This window comes from Neoarius graeffei, chromosome 5, assembly GCF_027579695.1.
Source record: "Neoarius graeffei isolate fNeoGra1 chromosome 5, fNeoGra1.pri, whole genome shotgun sequence".
NCBI lineage: Eukaryota > Metazoa > Chordata > Actinopteri > Siluriformes > Ariidae > Neoarius > Neoarius graeffei.
This window is the reverse complement of record NC_083573.1, coordinates 25,341,408-25,360,090: the sequence shown is the minus strand read 5'-3', so window position 1 is coordinate 25,360,090 and position 18,683 is coordinate 25,341,408. Positions and strand designations below refer to the sequence as shown.

The 18,683-nt window shown below is 42.7% G+C and overlaps 1 protein-coding gene across 2 annotated transcripts in view; it reads left to right on the top strand.

Annotated features, from left to right (window-relative positions):
* gtpbp10 (GTP-binding protein 10 (putative)) overlaps positions 1–18,683 on the top strand; it is an 80,973-nt gene that overhangs the window by 49,101 nt on the left and 13,189 nt on the right. For both annotated transcript variants that reach the window (XM_060921434.1, XM_060921436.1), the window contains one exon: positions 15,949–16,022. In XM_060921434.1, coding sequence (XP_060777417.1) covers positions 15,949–16,022 — 74 coding nt within the window. The remainder of the gene's footprint in view (positions 1–15,948; positions 16,023–18,683) is intronic.

Genomic DNA, 18,683 nt, shown 5'->3' with positions numbered 1-18,683 from the left:
GAGTAATAGTGGTGACCAAGCGCAGCCTTGTCTTGATCCCCTTTCCAGGGTAAACCTATTTGATAAGTAACCATTAACCTTGACCCTTGCTGTAGGGTTATTATATAGTGCTTGTATAGTTTTAATAATCCTGTCATGGAAACTAAATCTATGTAGGACTCTATAGAGAAAAGCCCAATTGACTGAGTCAAAAGCTTTCTCAGCGTCTACACTAACTACTAGTGCCTCCATTTTGGCTTTCTGAATTTGATTCATAATATGCAAAGTTTGTCGTATATTGCGTTTGACGATGTATAAAACCTGTCTGATCACTGTGGACCAGTATGGTCATAAGTTTTTCAAAACGTCTGGCCATAATGGAAGTGAACATCTTATAGTCTATATTTAATACAGATATCGGTCTATATGATGCACATTCTGTTCTATCCTTGCCCTCTTTTGGAATGGCTGAAATAATTGCCTCATTCCAGCTAGGAGGTATTTGTGCTTTTTTTTCAAGGTCCAGTTTAGTGCAGGGAGTATGACCGGCACTAGCTCATTTTTAAACTCCTTGTACCACTCTGCTGTATAGTCATCTGAACCTGGAGATTTGCCTACTTTGAGCCGACTAATTGCTGCTAGCAGTTCGCTCTCTGTTATTTCAGCCATCAACTTTTGGTTCTGATCTTCTGTTTGAGTGGGTAATTGCAAAGAGTTCAGAAAGGTGTCAATCTGAGCCACACTTCCTCCTGCGACTCTTGTATATAAGCCTTTGTAAAATGTCTCAAATGCTTCATGAATCTCATTTAGTCTGTTTTTAATCTCCTTTGTTCTTGGGTCTTGTGTTCTATGAACTGTATTTTCAGCTATTTTTTTTCTTCAACTTCCATGCAAGTATCTTCATTGATTTCGAGCCACTTTCATAGTGTCTCTGTTTTAGATACACAAGGTTTCTTTTAATATCTCGTGTGGTTATATTTCTGATTTCATTTCTAACTTTTTCAATTTCCTGAAATGTATTTTTATCTAAATCCATCTTGTTTTAATTCTAAATTCTTCAATTTTTGCTGTAGTCCTTCTAATGCTTTCCTTCTTTCTTTTTTATTGCATGAAGCTATTGCTATAATTTTCCCTTGTAAAACAGCTTTCATTGTATCCCATAGTATGGGGAATGTGATCTCTTTATCATTGAATTCTAGAAAAGTGTTTATTTCTTTTCTAATGTCCTGTTTAAAATTAGGATCTTTCAGTCGGCCAGAGTTTAACTTCCATATAGTATTTCTGGGTCGCTGGTCTAGGTCAACTGTTAGGTACCGTATATGGGCGCATGGTCACTCAGATCGATTATCCCAATTTCGCAGGAATAGATTTTATCTTTATCTTTTCCAAATGTTATAAAATAATCTATTCTTGTGTATAGGAATGAGGGGCAGAGTAATGGGTATAATCTATTCTTTGCAGGAACAGTTCTCTCCAGATGTCAATTAGTCCCACATTTTTGAAATGCGTGTTGACTTTTCTACGGTATATAGGGACTTTGTTTCATTTGTTTTTCCACTTGAAGAATCAAGTTTTGGTTGTAAATGAATATTAAGATCCCCCTACATATCAGCAGGCCTTCTGTTATCTTTTGAAAGAAAGAAATATCACTTCTTGGAGGTGCATATATATTTAGTAAAGTTATTATATTTCCATCTACATTTCCCTTAACTAAGACATACCTGCCATCCTTATCTTTTATTTCAGACATCTTTTCAAAATTGACCTGCTTAGAAATAAGAATCGCCACTCCTCTTCTATGTCCTGGTTTATATGATTTGAAAAGATTTTGTTAAAGCCCATTCTTTTTAGTTTTCCATGTTCTTTATCATTTTAGGTGGGTTTCCTGTAAGTATACCATATGTGCCCTTTCCCTTTTCATTTTAGAAAGAATTTTGGAGCGCTTAATTGGGTTTAACAACCCATTAACGTTTATAAGAAATTATTTTAACTTTGTCACTGGCCATAGGTCATGTGTATATGCATCCTTATGTTGAAACAAAATTTAAGTGATATACTCCCTGAGAGAACAGTCAATAACATTTTTCACACAATAAAACAAGAAACAAACTAACAGTCATTCCAAGGCTGAGGTCCTTAAATGACCCTTAATTAAGCTAGAAGGAACATCTAGCTCCGGAGGAAAGCCTCTCCTCTCAGTAGGTTGAGGGCCTCCACTAGGATTTCCTAAAGAGGAAAGAAAAAAGTCTCTGTCCATCCAAGTGCTAAGGCTAACTTTAGGACTAACTCCTCCATTGTAGGCTAGGTTAATTTGTATTTGTCAGGGAAGAAAATTGTCTCAAACATAAATAGAAAAAAAAGATTTGGGATGTTAAATATTTTTACAAACATCTTTTAACCATATAGGTAGCCTACCCATAGCGGGGATGGTGGGGGGGAATGTCCCTGTTAACTCGCAGAACTCATTCTTGCTCTGCATCCTCCCCTCTCCGTCCACGGGACTCTACTCTCTCCCATGCAGTGTGTGACAGCTGCGCGATTAGATCCTCCTTTGGTGGAACCCTAATCGTGTTGATGGAGTCCTCTGTTCTTCATATCTGTCGTTGCTTCCTCTGCTGATTGGTAGAGCCGTGTCCCATTCTTGTAGTACACTCGCAGTTGGGCTGGAAAAGGAGTTTGGAAACGAATGCCGTTTTGTTTCAAGACTCGTTTTGCTTCGGCATATTCCTTTCGCTTCTGTAAAACAACTGGGGGATAGTCGTTGTCAAAAAATGTGTCTCATCGTTTAAGAACACTTTTTTTTTTTTCTTCCCCCGCTCTTTGCGTAGGATTTCTTCTTTAGTTTTGTATTGGAGAAATCTGATCACTATTGACCGTGGCTTGTCTTCCTTATCTCCAGTAGGTTTAGGCACAAGTGCTCTGTGTGCTCTCTCAATGTCGATATTCGTTGTTTCAGGTATTTCCAGTTTATCATGCAACAGCTTTTCCACAAAGTCCATCATTGATGATCCCTCTGCGTCTTCTGGGGCATTTGTATATTCTTATATTCTTTCGTCTGGATCTACCTTCTTGGTCGAGTATTTTATTTTCGAGTTGGGTCACTTCTTTTATCAGTTTTCCTAACACTTGCTCCACATTCTGAGTGCGGTCTTCTACTACACCAATTCGATTTTCCACCTCCTCAACTTTTTGGTCCACTTTAGTGAGTTCAACTTTGATGTCATTAAGTTGTTCCTTCATATCTTTGCGAAATTCCCGAATCTCCTCTAGTACTTTTGTCAGGCTAGCTGCCGTGACTTGGTTTAAGCTAGCATCGTCACGAGGTGAACTAGCATTATCTCCACCAACTGCACTAGTCTGTCCAGTACCTTTTTTTTTTTTTCCAAGCTGTTCCCTTGTTTTTTGTCTCGCCCCCGACATTTTGATCGTGTATTATAAAAAGTCAATGGTATTTGACTACTTTTTGGGGCGAAATAGCTAAATTCTTGGAGGAGCTGTTATCTCAAGCAGCCATTTGCTGTGATGACGTCACCGGAACTGACGAATTGTTTTGATAAATTTGGGTGCATTTTATTTGGGAATGTGTCTATATAATAAAAAGAAAATCACATGTTGGCTTGAAGATATGAAGTTTATCTTCTCGTGTTGAAAAACTCACATTTTTCATACGAACTACATCTGATCTGAGTGACATATTTAAATAATATTAGACTGGGCTGCCAACTCTCACACAATGAGCGTGAGACACACATTTGATTGTCTTCACACGCCATACCTCCGATTTCTCACGCTAGAAAAAAAATCTAGTTTATCTATCTAATCTAGGCTACCCATTGCGTCGCGCCAACCACTTGCGATTGATCAGTTACGCCTTACGCACGGCTAAACAGGCAGAGAGGTGTTCCCTTCTGTACACACTCCCCTATGGTAGGTGGCGCATCTAATGATGCTGCACTCGCCGGAAGTTGGATAATTGCCTATCGTCAATTTAGAGGAAGAGGAGAGAGAAGAAGGTATCCGAGTTGAAGACGGGTGTCTCAGACAGGTGTCTCAGACAGGTTTGTACATATGCACGCCAATTAGGGTGACCACCGACATGAGTCTGTAAGTTAGGACACTTGTGTCCAAAAGTGAGGACAAAGGCCCTAAAGTTAGGACACCGTCGCGTTACGGGGGGAGTAAGAAAAACTTATAAAAAAACGTATGAAGTTAATATATATTTATTAACTTGGAACACCTATCAAAAAGAAAAATGTGGAAAATGATGGTCAAGACCATGTCAACAAGAAACAAAACGTCACTGTAAAGAGTTGTGTCCATCTATAGACACTGAAAAAACAGTCTTTGCCATGCCATAGGCCAACATATTTATTCACTTGAAAATGACCAAAAAGAAAAAAAAATGAAAAATCGAAAAATGAGTCAAGAAACATGTAGGCCTACTGTCATTTAGCCTACTATACTGGCCTTGGCTTATCCACAGGAACTAAACTAAAAACAAAACATTGTTGTGTTCATTTATGCTCATCCAAAAAAATATCAAAAAGAAAAACATTAAAAATGACAGTCAACCATGTCATTTACATTTGGCCTATAACCTTATCCACAGGAATTTGGATAAAACATCATTAAACATTACTGAACAACAAAAACATTAGTCTAGAATGTTCATTTGCTCATCCAGGCATCATTTAGGCTCTTCCTCCATTCTGGTCTTTTTGCTCTGCTCTGCTCTGACTGCTCTGCCAATTCACCTAGGAGAAAGCCCACAGTATTAATTTATTTGAAATACTGAATCACATTTTAATTTAAATTAAATTACTTTGTGGTAATAAGCCTATAACTTTTTATATAAAGGCTAATGCCATGGGTAACCACTCACCAGAGGTGTTTTAGGCTAGGCCTACTTCTTGTATTTCAGCCCTTTCCTGGCTGCCTCCAAAAGTGCCTTATTGGCCAGGAACTTCTCGTACATCTCTGTGCAATCCTCTGTAAGGTTGATGCAGACCTGGAGCTCTGCCTTCACTGAGTCTACCTCGAGATGATTCCTTTCATTACGCCATGCAGTGGTCATTATGGAAAACACTCTTTCAGTATGAGCATTGCTGCAGGGAATGGAAAATAGGTAGGCACTGATGATCTTCAAGCTGTTCAGAGATACATCTGTCTGGGTGAAGAGTTTCAAATATCTCTCCTCAGTGCTCCAGTTCTCCACCTCCGCAGAGCTGCTGACAAATTTCTCCACAAAGGAATACTCTTCATAGAGGTCATCCATTTCCACATCCACTCTGCACGCCTTCACTGCTTCACAGAACTGATCAAAGGGGACTGCATGTTTCAGACTTAACTTGCTCACCTGGCTGTGGAAGCTCTGTTCAGAGAAGTCATATCTGTCTTGGAGATATTTGAATGCCCTTTCGTAGACCACAACAAACTCAGCCTTGCATCTCTTGCTAAGATGTGGAGTGAGCTCTTTCAGCTTATTGTTCACAGTGAATCCGAAGTAGCTGTCTCGTTGTCTCCTCTCCAGCTGGTTCTGTAAATTGGTCATCAGGTGGTAGACGGATGTGATGCAGAAGGATTTCCCTTCAAGTGCCTGAATGCACTCACTGAATAGCACCAATACATGGCTGAGGGAAAAAAAAGTACAGCTCATGCAGTGACTGCTCTTCATCTCCGAAGCACTCCCACAGGACTTTTGGACATGCATCCTCTCCCAGGCTCCTGAAGTAGCTTGAGAGTGGTCCCCAGTACTTCACAATCTTGTCCACAGATGGCAGTAGAGATGGCCACCGTGTCATCACATGTCGCACAATGTTGCATCGATCCATTTCGAGGAACTCGCAAAATTCCTGAAGGTGCGCTGTCCTTGTGGCAGAGGTGCTGAAATGGCTGTAGATTTTGAGGACAACATTTTCCACGTCCACACTCATTTTTGCTGTTGTGAATTTACTGGTATTGTGCAACAGATGTGCGAGGCAGTTGGCAGAACGAATGCCTTCATTTGCGTCATTTAGTTTCTGAAACACACTGTTATGCTTCCCGTAATTAACGCTGGCATTATCTGCTGTGTAAGCTGACACTTTGTTCAAATCCAGACCAGCAGATTCCAGCTTGCTCATTATTTGGTTGGCTATAGCTGCAGATGTCTCGTCACTGTCATTATAAAAATCCATCAGGACGTGTTGGACTCCCAGTTCGAAGTGGAAATATCTGAGAACTATAGGGAAACACTTGATTGCGCCCTTGTTCGAGGCATCTGAGGCAAGAGAAAAATGCAGATTGTTTTCTTTTATGTAGTTGATGTGGGTGCGTGTGGAATATGGGGCTAACACATTCGAGCACAGCGCTTGTGCTTTCGTTCTGCCCAATGTCAATCCTTTGACCACTGCTGAATCACTATATACCTGCCTGTCAACTTTTGCAGAGCAGTCTAAACTCCTGTACGAGTGATGGTGTTTAATGGTGTGGAACAATTTAGTCAGCTCAGCAGCAGTGGTTTTGTCATCGATTGGGGTTGGTAGAGCTGGGGCAAAAAATGATGCTAAAGATGACTGTCCAGCACTGCTGGTATTCTCTCTGTGGTGGTCTGTGTCCGCGTGTCTGTCTATCGCACCTTTACCTCTGCTCCCCACATCAATGTCAATGCGACAGAGCTTGCAGAAGGCGAAGTGTTTTCCTTTTTGGCTCTTGCCGACAAAACGATGCTCTAAGCATCAAGCATTTTTAAAGGATGTCTTTCGTTTCGGCATGAGTATTGTTCAACAGCATGCGTGCCAACATTCATAGGTTTTTCCGTACAAACATTCGCACTGCGCGTGCAGCTCGGAGGAGCAAAAATCAGTCAATTGCGTGAGCACAGCTTTTGAGTGACAGCAGCTTCCAGACAATCAGAGGCTGCAGAGGCTCCATCAGCTGCGTGTGCAGCACGAATGTTTGTATATGAGAAATCCCTGTAGGCTATCTTTGCCTGTATGTCATCGCAGAATAGCAAGTGTAAATAATGGGTGGGGATTTGTGACGATTGATGCAACGGTGGCGGCTGAGGGTCCGAAATGAGGACAAAATGTAAAAAGTGAGGACGCGTGACAGACGTCCGGACAGACGGCTCTAAAACCGGACTGTCCGGACAAAATCCGGACGAATGGTCACCTTAACGCCAATGTGTGGTGTTACTGGCGTAATTATGAACTTATATAAAGTTTCTTAATCGTTTTAGCCTATAAGTGTTGTGAGAATATTTAATGCCATATCGAGAGCTGTGTACTAGGCATGAGCAAGCTGGAATCCGCTGGTCTGGATTTGAACAAAGTGTCAGCTTACACAGCAGATAATGCCAGCGTTAATTACGGGAAGCATAACAGTGTGTTTCAGAAACTAAATGACGCAAATGAAGGCATTCGTTCTGCCAACTGCCTCGCACATCTGTTGTATCATTATAGGCCTACTGCCGTGCCACAGCCTCTATCTTCCCCAACAAGCAGCACGGGAGAGCACCTCCTTAGCACACATTTATTAAGGTGCATTTTTAGTTTGTTTACTGTATGTTATCATACTTTATGATTTTATTTGAAGCCATACTGGAAATGTTGTAAAATAAAGCAAGTAAGAGATAATATTACAAATGAAAGAAGAGCCATTAGCCACCATACCTATTGTTTATTTACAGGGTACTTATTTTTAATTATTTATGATGTATGTAATTGCTCAGTTAAAGTAAATAAAGCATGGTCACCTGTAATATCAAAGAACTTTAACTTGTGAATAATTAAAAAAAAAAAGACAGAGAACAATATACTGAGGAGACAGGGTTTCAAAGAGGACAAGACAGGTAGAGAATATTTGTCAGATAACAGGCCCTGACGAATGCTCTATTACTAATAAGAAACATAGATAAGAAATAAATTAATAAGAAATATATTAATATAGCTTATTTAAGTATGACCAAAATTTTTAAGCCCAACTTTGTGTGCACAGTCCCACCTATGGCCAAGGTTCAGCTTTTTGTGTTTCAATACTGTTCAAACTTAATCATTTTAATCTTTCTTGTAGCACATGCACATTTTGCTTACTGTTTAAGCATTTTATTTGTTCTTTTGCTGTTGATATTTTTCCCCATGCCAATCTTCTGCTGAACCCAGTGGTGGGGAAAGCCCTTAAATTAATAATGAATAGTCAGTGAGGGACAATCTTATTTTTTGCAACAGTTATTAAAAACTTAACATTTAGTTTCAATTCAGAAGGTGTTTAGGCTTAGCTGATGAAATATTTTCAAACATGAACTTGCCTTTAAATCTGAAACACAGGTCTATAGGGCTACAGGAACATTGGCAGTCATCTGTAGTTTTCTAGTGTGGGGGCTTTTAAGCCAAAACTTGGTGCTTTTGTTAGCCACAAGCTGAAGGCCTGGCAAGTCAGGGTGTGTAAGAATGTAGGTATGGCACAGCAGGCCACTCCAAAAATCCACCAGAATGCAGGAACATCTACTAAATCCAAAATCTCAAACCCCCCCCCCCCCCCCCCCCCCCCCCCCCATTGTCCATCTCCAGCTGGACGACCCACAAACAAAACACCAGAACGGAGGGGGACAAGTGAATATCAAACTGAATACAAAATTCCCACTTACTGCATGGTGTGCGGAAAAATTTTCCCGACCCCCCCCCAAAAAAAAAATCTCACTCCAAGGAATTTCGAAAAGTTGGCAGCCCTGTATTAGACGACTTCACTATCATGTTAGCTGAATGAAATATATCTGATAGACCACAAAAGGCCAATGCTAGCTTACCCGCAACTGGACGACCCGCTGTTAGAGCGGCAGTCCAGTTACCTTCCAGCCGGTGTAGGATTCAGCAGTGGTCTTAGTGTAAAGGCTAAGCCAGTCAAGCCAGTGCTACCGAGAGCTACTAGCACAGGCTAACAACCGAAAAACTAAGATTTCTGTTTCCAGACTCTTCTTCCACAGTATTTTTCACTCGTACTTACAGTGGGGCAAAAAAGTATTTAGTCAGCCACCAATTGTGCAAGTTCTTCCACTTAAAAAGATGAGAGAGGCCTGTAATTTTCATCATAGGTATACCTCAACTATGAGAGACAGAATGGGGGGAAAGAATCCAGGAAATCACATTTGTAGGATTTTTAATGAATTAATTGGTAAATTCCTTGGTAAAATAAGTATTTGGTCACCTACAAACAAGCAAGATTTCTGGCTCTCACAGACCTGTAACAACTTCTTTAAGAAGTTTGTTTACTCTGTCCTCCACTCGTTACCTGTATTAATGGCACCTGTTTGAACTCGTTATCAGTATAAAAGACACCTGTCCACAACCTCAGTCACACTCCAAACTCCACTATGGCCAAGACCAAAGAGCTGTCAAAGGACACCAGAAACAAAATTGTAGACCTGCACCAAGCTGGGAAGACTGAATCTGCAATAGGTAAGCAGCTTGGTGTGAAGAAATCAACTGTGGGAGCAGTTATTAGAAAATGGAAGACATACAAGACCACTGATAATCTCCTTCGATCTGGGACTCCACGCAAGATCTCACCCCATGTGGTCAAAATGATCACAAGAACGGTGAGCAAAAATCCCAGAACCACACGGGGGGAGCTAGTGAATGACCTGCAGAGAGCTGGGACCAAAGTAACAAAGGCTACGATCAGTAACACACTACGCCGCCAGGGACTCAAATCCTGCAGTGCCAGACGTGTCCCCCTGCTTCAGCCAGTACATGTCCAGGCCCGTCTGAAGTTTGCTAGAGAGCATTTGGATGATCCAGAAGAGGATTGGGAGAATGTCATATGGTCAGATGAAACCAAAATAGAACTTTTTGGTAAAAACTCAACTTGTCGTGTTTGGAGGAGAAAGAATGCTGAGTTGCATCCAAAGAACACCATACCTGCTGTGAAGCATGGGGGTGGAAAGATCATGCTTTGGGGCTGTTTTTCTGCAAAGGGACCAGGACGACTGATCCGTGTAAAGGAAAGAATGAATGGGGCCATGTATCGTAAGATTGAGTGAAAACCTCCTTCCATCAGCAAGGGCATTGAAGATGAAATGTGGCTGGGTCTTTCAGCATGACAATGATCCCAAACACACCGCCCAGGCAACGAAGGAGTGGCTTCATAAGAAGCATTTCAAGGTCCTGGAGTGGCCTAGCCAGTCTCCAGATCTCAACCCCATAGAAAATCTTTGGAGGGAGTTGAAAGTCTGTGTTGCCCAGCGACAGCCCCAAAACATCACTGCTCTCAAGGAGATCTGCATGGAGGAATGGGCCAAAATACCAGCAACAGTGTGTGGAAAACCTTGAGAAGACTTACAGAAAATGTTTGACCTCTGTCATTGCCAACAAAGGGTGTATAACAAAGTATTGAGATGAACTTTTGTTATTGACCAAATACTTATTTTCCATCATAATTTGCAAATAAATTCTTTAAAAATCAGACAATGTGATTTTCTGGATTATTTTTTTTCTCATTTTGTCTCTCATAGTTGAGGTATACCTATGATGAAAATTACAGGTGCCTCTCATCTTTTTAAGTGGGAGAACTTGCACAGTTGGTGACTGACTAAATACTTTTTTACCCCACTGTAAGTCAAAAAAAATCAACATTGACAAATCAACATTGACAACTACACACAATGGAGCTCCCTGGCAGCCAAAATTCTCTCAAAATCTTCCGTTTTTAACGCAGCAAACTTTGCGGCCATGTTTGTTTACAAATTGTCACAGTTGCTCACTAGCGCTGAAGTTTTATGTCTCCAACATGTGACGTTGTGTTGTCTCGACAACGTGCAGTATTGTAACAATATTGCATGCTCGTTCTCCATTAGGTGGAGTGACATAATACACATAGGATAAGCGATATGCGAACAGTATTTCATGCTATCAAACCAAATGAATGAAACCTGCTACAAGGGAATAGAATACTGTAATAAGTTCCTGATGTGGGTGGAGTACATGGTAGGCAGGAGCTGAAGTTCTCACACAGTGTATTTTCCTTTACTTTGCTGCTTTTCAGCTCCACTCACTCGCTGCTCACACACAGTCACACGCGCGCACATGGGTTCTGATTGGGAGAGACTTCTTTGCTCTCCCCTTCTTTTTATGCTCCACCATCACTGCAACAAACACACACTACTGTAAGTGACAACAGGTGTAATGACTTGGCCACTCACCTTCCCTGACCCTGCCCTCCATTCACAAACTGACTCTTGGCCATGACCCTGCTGCCACATACCCCCACCACCCGATGGGACAGGAAGTCCACCGTCATCATCTGCACCCCTGGCCTGTGGACCACCTCGAACTTAAATGGCTGGAGGGCGAGATACCAACGGGTGATCCGTGCATTGGCATCCTTTATGTGGTGGAGCGACTGGAGGGTCACGTGGTCCAAACAGAGGGTGAAAGGGCACCTCAGCAGGTAGTATCTGAGGGCGAGGACCGCCAACTTGATGGCCAGACACTCCTTTTCGATGATGCTGTTCTTGCTTTCACATGTCGAGAGCTTGCTGTTGGTGTACAGCACACTGTTGGTGTACAGCACAGGATGCTCCTCGCCCTCCACTTTCTGGGACAAAATGGCCCCCAGCCCTCTGTCCGATGTGTCCATCTGTAAAATAAAGAGGGGAGAGAAATCAGGGGAGTGTAACAGTGGCCCCCCACACAGTGCAGCTTTTACTTTAGTGAAAGCCTGTTGGCACTTCTTTGTCCACTGGACCGGATCTGGTGCTCCCTTTTTAGTGAGATCAGTTAGCGGGCTGGTGACGTCCGAATAATTAGGTATGAACCTATGATAGTAGCCAGCCAGCCCCAGGAACTGTCTCACCCCCTTTTTGGTGTTGGGCCTCAGGCAGGCCACAATCGCTGCAGACTTGTTAATTTGGGGACGCACCTGTCCATGACACAAGTGGAAACCCAAATACTGTACTTCCACCTGCCCAATTGCACACTTTTTCGGGTTAGCTGTGAGACCTGCACGCCTCAGTGACTCTAGGACAGCTCTAAGGTGTTCTAGGTACCACAGCCAATCATAGCTACAAATAATGATGTCTTCTAGGTACACTGCTGCATACAGTGGTGCTTGAAAGTTTGTGAACCCTTTAGAAGTTTCTATATTTCTGCATAAATATGACCTAAAACATCATCAGATTGTCACACAAGTCCTAAACGTAGATAAAGAGAACCCAGTTAAACAAATGAGACAAAAATATTATACTTGGTCATTTATTTATTGAGGAAAATGATCCAATATTACATATCTGTAAGTGGCAAAAGTATGTGAACCTCTAGGATTAGCAGTTAATTTGAAGGTGAAATTAGAGTCAGGTGTTTTCAATCAATGGGATGACAATCAGGTGTGAGTGGGCACCCTGTTTTATTTAAAGAACAGGGATCTATCAAAGTCTGATCTTCACAACACGTTTGTGAAAATGTATCATGGCACAAACAAAGGAGATTTCTGAGGACCTCAGAAAAAGCGTTGTTGATGCTCATCAGGCTGGAAAAGGTTACAAAACCATCTCTAAAGAGTTTGGATTCCACCAATCCACAGTCAGTCAGATTGTGTACAAATTGAGGGAATTCAAGACCATTGTTACCCTCCCCAGGAGTGGTCGACCAACAAAGATCACTCCAAGAGCAAGGCATGTAATAGTCAGCGAGGTCACAAAGGACCCCAGGGTACCTTCTAAGCAACTGAAAGCCTCTCTCACATTGGCTAATGTTAATGTTCATGAGTCCACCATCAGGAGAACACTGAACAACAATGGTGTGCATGGAAGGGTTGCAAGGAGAAAGCCACTGCTCTCCAAAAAGAACATTGCTGCTCATCTGCAGTTTGCTAAAGACCATGTGGACAAGCCAGAAGGCTATTGGAAAAATGTTTTGTGGACAGATGAGACCAAAATAGAACTTTTTGGTTTCAATGAGAAGTGTTATGTTTGGAGAAAGGAAAACACTGCATTCCAGCCTAAGAACCTTATTCCATCTGTGAAACATGGTGGTGGTAGTATCATGGGTTTGGGCCTGTTTTGCTGCATCTGGGCCAGGCTGGTTTGCCATCATTGATGGAACAATGAATTCTGAATTATACCAGCGAATTCTAAAGTAAAATGTCAGGACATCTGTCCATTAACTGAATCTCAAGAGAAGGTGGGTCATGCAGCAAGACAATGACCCTAAGCACACAAGTCGTTCTACCAAAAAATGGTTAAAGAAGAATAAAGTTAATGTTTTGGAATGGCCAAGTCAAAGTCCTGACCTTAATCCAATTGAAATGTTGTGGAAGGACCTGAAGTGAGCAGTTCATGTGAGGAAACCCACCAACATCCCAGAGTTGAAGCTGTTCTGTATGGAGGAATGGGCTAAAATTCCTCCAAGCCGGTGTGCAGGACTGATCAACAGTTACCGGAAACGTTTAGTTGCAGTTATTGCTGCACAAGGGGGTCACGCCAGATACTAAAAGCAAAGGTTCACATACTTTTGCCACTCACAGATATGTAATATTGGATCATTTTCCTCAATAAATAAATGATTAAGTATAATATTTTTGTCTCATTTGTTTAACTGGGTTCTCTTTATCTACTTTTAGGACTTGTGTGAAAATCTGATGATGTTTTAGGTCATATTTATGCAGAAATATAGAAAATTCTAAAGGGTTCACAAACTTTCAAGCACCACTGTAGGTGGCGTGAGTGCAGAGGATCTTGTCCATGAGCCGCTGGAACGTAGCGGGAGCCCCAAATAACCCAAAAGGAAGCTTGACAAATTGGTGTAATCCAAAAGGTGTGGAAAAGGCTGTTTTCTCTCGGGATAGAAGATTTGCCAATAGATTTGCCAATAGATTTGCCAATATCCCTTCATTAGCTCCAGGGTCGAATCAGCGAGCAGCGCCTAACCGATCTAGCAACTCCTCAATGCGAGGCAATTATGCAAATTTTGCAATTTAGACATCACGTTGACTTCTGTAGTCCACACAGAACTGGACTGACCCGTCAATCTTGGGAACCAGGATCACTGGGCTGCTCCAGTCACTGTGGGACTCCTCGATTATGCCCATGTCGAGCATAGCCTTGAGTTAATTCCGAAGCATCTTTTTAAATTATTATTATTATTTTTTTGTGTGTGTTCGGGCAAGCCGTAAGGACGGCTATGCACCACCACCCCTGGAGGCATCTCAATGTGGTGTTCTATGAGGTGGGTGCAGCTGGGAAGGGATGAGAACACATCGGAAAATTTGTTCTGCAACTTGGCCACATCTGTGAGTTGGGCCGGTGAGAGGTGGTCTCCACAAGGGACCGGAGTGGTTTGAGATTTTTTTTTTTTTTTTAAATCTCCGGCCCCAGCTCTACCTTCTCTGGAACCACCAACACCACGGGGACCCCCTCGTTCCAACGTTTTAACAGGTTGAGGTGGTAGATTTGCAGTGCCCCTCTCCTACCCGTTCGCCTCACCTCATAGTCGACGTTCCTGATTTCATTGTGTGACCTTGAAGGGCCCTTGCCACTTGGCAACAACCAGGTTATCTGTTCACTGGTTTGAGTGTCCTGCGTCACTCTGTACAACCTATCCTTAATAATAGCAAAATATGGGAAGACTAGTGTCGTGCTTGGCTGGAGAGTTTGACCATCGGTTACTTTCACTTGGTCTTTCACCCACCTCATCTCCCTCGATCTGGGGCTTCATGCAAGATCTCACCCCGTGGGGTCAAAATGATCACAAGAGCGGTGAGCAAAAATCCCAGAACCACACGGGGGGAGCTAGTGAATGACCTGCAGAGAGCTGGGACCAAAGTAACAAAGGCTACCATCAGTAACACACTACGCCGCCAGGGACTCAAATCCTGCAGTGCCAGACGTGTCCCCCTGCTTAAGCCAGTACATGTCCAGGCCCGTCTGAAGTTTGCTAGAGAGCATTTGGATGATCCAGAAGAGGACTGGGAGAATGTCATATGGTCAGATGAAACCAAAATAGAACTTTTTGGTAAAAACTCAACTTGTCGTGTTTGGAGGAGAAAGAATGCTGAGTTGCATCCAAAGAACACCATACCTACTGTGAAGCATGGGGGTGGCAACATGCTTTGGGGCTGTTTTTCTGCAAAGGGACCAGGACGACTGATCCGTGTAAAGGAAAGAATGAATGGGGCCCTGTATCGTGAGATTTTGAGTGAAAACCTCCTTCCATCAGCAAGGGCATTGAAGATGAAATGTGGCTGGGTCTTTCAGCATGACAATGATCCCAAACACACCGCCCGGGCAATGAAGGAGTGGCTTCGTAAGAAGCATTTCAAGGTCCTGGAGTGGCCTAGCCAGTCTCCAGATCTCAACCCCATAGAAAATCTTTGGAGGGAGTTGAAAGTCCGTGTTGCCCAGTGACAGCCCCAAAACATCACTGCTAGAGGAGGTCTGCATGGAGGAATGGGCCAAAATACCAGCAACAGTGTGTGAAAACCTTGTGAAGACTTACAGAAAACATTTGACCTCTGTCATTGCCAACAAAGGGTATATAACAAAGTATTGAGATGAACTTTTGTTATTGACCAAATACTTATTTTCCACCATAATTTGCAAATAAATTCTTTAAAAATCAGACAATGTGATTTTCTGGATTATTTTTTTTCTCATTTTGTCTCTCATAGTTGAGGTATACCTATGATGAAAATTACAGGCTTCTCTCATCTTTTTAAGTGGGAGAACTTGCACAATTGGTGACTGACTAAATACTTTTTTACCCCACTGTATATTTTTCATATAAATTTGCTTAGTTTGTGCCAAGTCTCATGGTTCTAGTGAGTAATATTTTAAGGACTATCATATTTTACATATTTGTTATTCAGGATTTCAAGCTTAAATATTGTGTATGCCCCCCCCCCCGGCGAGTTTTTTCCTTATAAATCTAGAATAAGAATTCTAGTCGATCTGCTGTGTAATATTAACATATTCATTTTGTTATTGTGTTTATTTGAAAGGTTTCCTAATGCGGGCAAATCTTCTTTACTCATGGCTCTGTCTCATGCCACACCTCAGATTGCCAGCTATCCATGTGAGTACTGACCACAAGATGAAAAAACATGTTTGGGAACAAATTTGTCTAAAAAAGCCAATAGGAAGCAAAGCAGTAATTCTAATACTGATTTATTTCTGTTGTTTGTATGCCAAGTAGTGTGGTGTGGTGTGTTATTTATTTATTTTTTTTAATTTTATTTATTTATTTTTGTGTGTGTAATTGATATTTTTATTTTTTCCTATGGCTGCTGCATTTTAGTTTGGGACTACTAGAATGCATGAATGTTTGTGTTGCTGTCAGTAAACAGATGTAATTGCTGGAAGTATCTCATCTCATTATCTCTAGCCGCTTTATCCTGTTCTACAGGGTCGCAGGCAAGCTGGAGCCTATCCCAGCTGACTACAGGCAAAAGGCGGGGTACACCCTGGACAAGTCGCCAGGTCATCACAGGGCTGACACTAGACACAGACAACCATTCACATTCACACCTACGGTCAATTTAGAGTCCCCAGTTAACCTAACCTGCATGTCTTTGGACTGTGGGGGAAACCGGAGCACCTGGAGGAAACCCACGCGGACACGGGGAGAACATGCAAACTCCGCACAGAAAGGCCCTCGCCGGCCACGGGGCTCGAATCCGGACCTTCTTGCTGTGAGGCGACAGCGCTAACCACTACACCACCATGCCGCCCTTGCTGGAAGTATGTTTATTTTAAAAACAACAAACAGGCGTACAAGTCCAAAATATTAGGCAGAATTAAAAACAAAAGATAGGCAAAGGTCATGCGAGGCACAAATGGACTAGACAAGGTAGCAGGCACACTTGGCATATTACTTCAAAGTCTGTATGCATTCTGAGTCCTTATATGCACACGCAGTGATTGCTCTCTGATCAGGAACAGATGCTTTGTAATTAGTCCTTGAGGTGTGTGCTGCTCATTCAGAGTGCATGTGGATGTGAGTGCCAGTTCAAAGTGCGCCATGCATGAATGCGCACGGACACAGCAGTTGCTCATTCACTGATGCAACATACAATCGTGTGAAAGAGGGACATGCACACAGTGAAAAAATAGCATTTAACACTAACTGGGCTTAAATAAACCTGATATCAATCATTAGTCATTTACTCAAGCCAATCATTAATGTGATGACTGACAAACATTTCAACTAATTAAAGCGTGTTGCCTTTAAACTTTGTGTACAACAGAAATTATACGAAGCGTCTAAAAAGTAAGGAACCAGTGGGAATACATTTAGCAAATATTTTGAGCCGAATATAGAATAGAATGCCTTTGTCACTGTACAAATGTACAATGAAATTTAGCTCATCATAGGAGAGCAAAACCTCTGTGTACGTGCGCGCCGCCACTCTTGGGCACTTCAGCCCAAGGCCATCCCATGTTAACCTAACCTGCTTGTCTTTGGACGGGCAGATGGGGCTCTTCAACCTTGGTTGATTTCTCATCTAGGAGAAGGAAAACTCTGATCTCAAACCTCCGCTGTCTCGTGGCTATACCCATTCCTGGGAGAGACTCCGGGAGTAAACCATGAGGAGTAATCTGGAGCCGGAGTCCCTAAGTCAGTCTGCTGTTGCTGGAATGATGGAATGTACATCATTCCAGCAACTTCTGCGTTGCCCTGGTGCCAGGCGTACTAGCTTCTGCTTTTCCCCTGGACTCCACCAGAGGTGAGGAGTGGGAGGATCTGCTGCACAGGCAACAGCTTATCCTTCATTTCAACATGCCCAGGCCTGCACCTGGAGAGGTCACGCCAGCTTCCCTAAGTTAGCATTGACACAACGCTGGGAGCAACAATTTACTGGTTATAAGCCTAGGCTCGTTTGGCATAGAGCCAGGGGTTGCTTCCGTCAATGGGAGGAATTCTCAGATTCCATTGGGTAGTCACCGCCTGCCTCAATCTGGGCAGCCCCCAGACAATAAGGTACTACCCCGCCACAACCTGTTTGCTTCATAGGGTGCTTGGAGCTTAGAGATATCGATAGGCCAGTTGTAAATTCCAGCACCAGGCAAATATAAAATCCAAAGGAAGATGCCAGTTCTTCAGATCGCAAGCTGGAATGTGAGGACAGTGTGTCCAGGCTACAACAGTGACCCACAGTCATTGAACGACCTATGAAAGACTGCCGTAATTGACAGAGAATTAGCCCGTCTCAACATCGACATCGCTGCTCTGCAGGAGACAAGGTTGCCAGATGATGGATCCTTGCGTGAACAGAACTACACGTTCTTCTGTCAGGGAAGGAGCTCAGAGGAGGCACGCATACATGGCACGGGCTTCGCCGTGAGGAACTCTTTGCTGTTGACCATCGAACCACCTACTGCAGGTTCTGAGAGGCTCCTGACCATGAGGATGACAACAAGGACAGGTGTAACTAACTTTGTATGTGTTTACGCTCCAACACTAAGCTCCTCTACAGACGAAAAGGACCAGTTCTACGATGCCCTGGACTTGATCGTCGGAAGTGTGCCCAACAAAGAAGGGCTCTACATCTTGGGAGACTTCAAGGGTCGGTGTTGACTTTGAATCCTGGCCTTCTACTGTCAGTCGTTACGGAGTTGGCAAAATGAACGAGAATGGTCAGAGACTTTTGGAGCTGTGCTCCTTCCACAAGCTGGCAGTGACCTAACAACTACTTTCAAAACAAGGCTAGGTACAAAGTCTCATGGCGTCATCCCA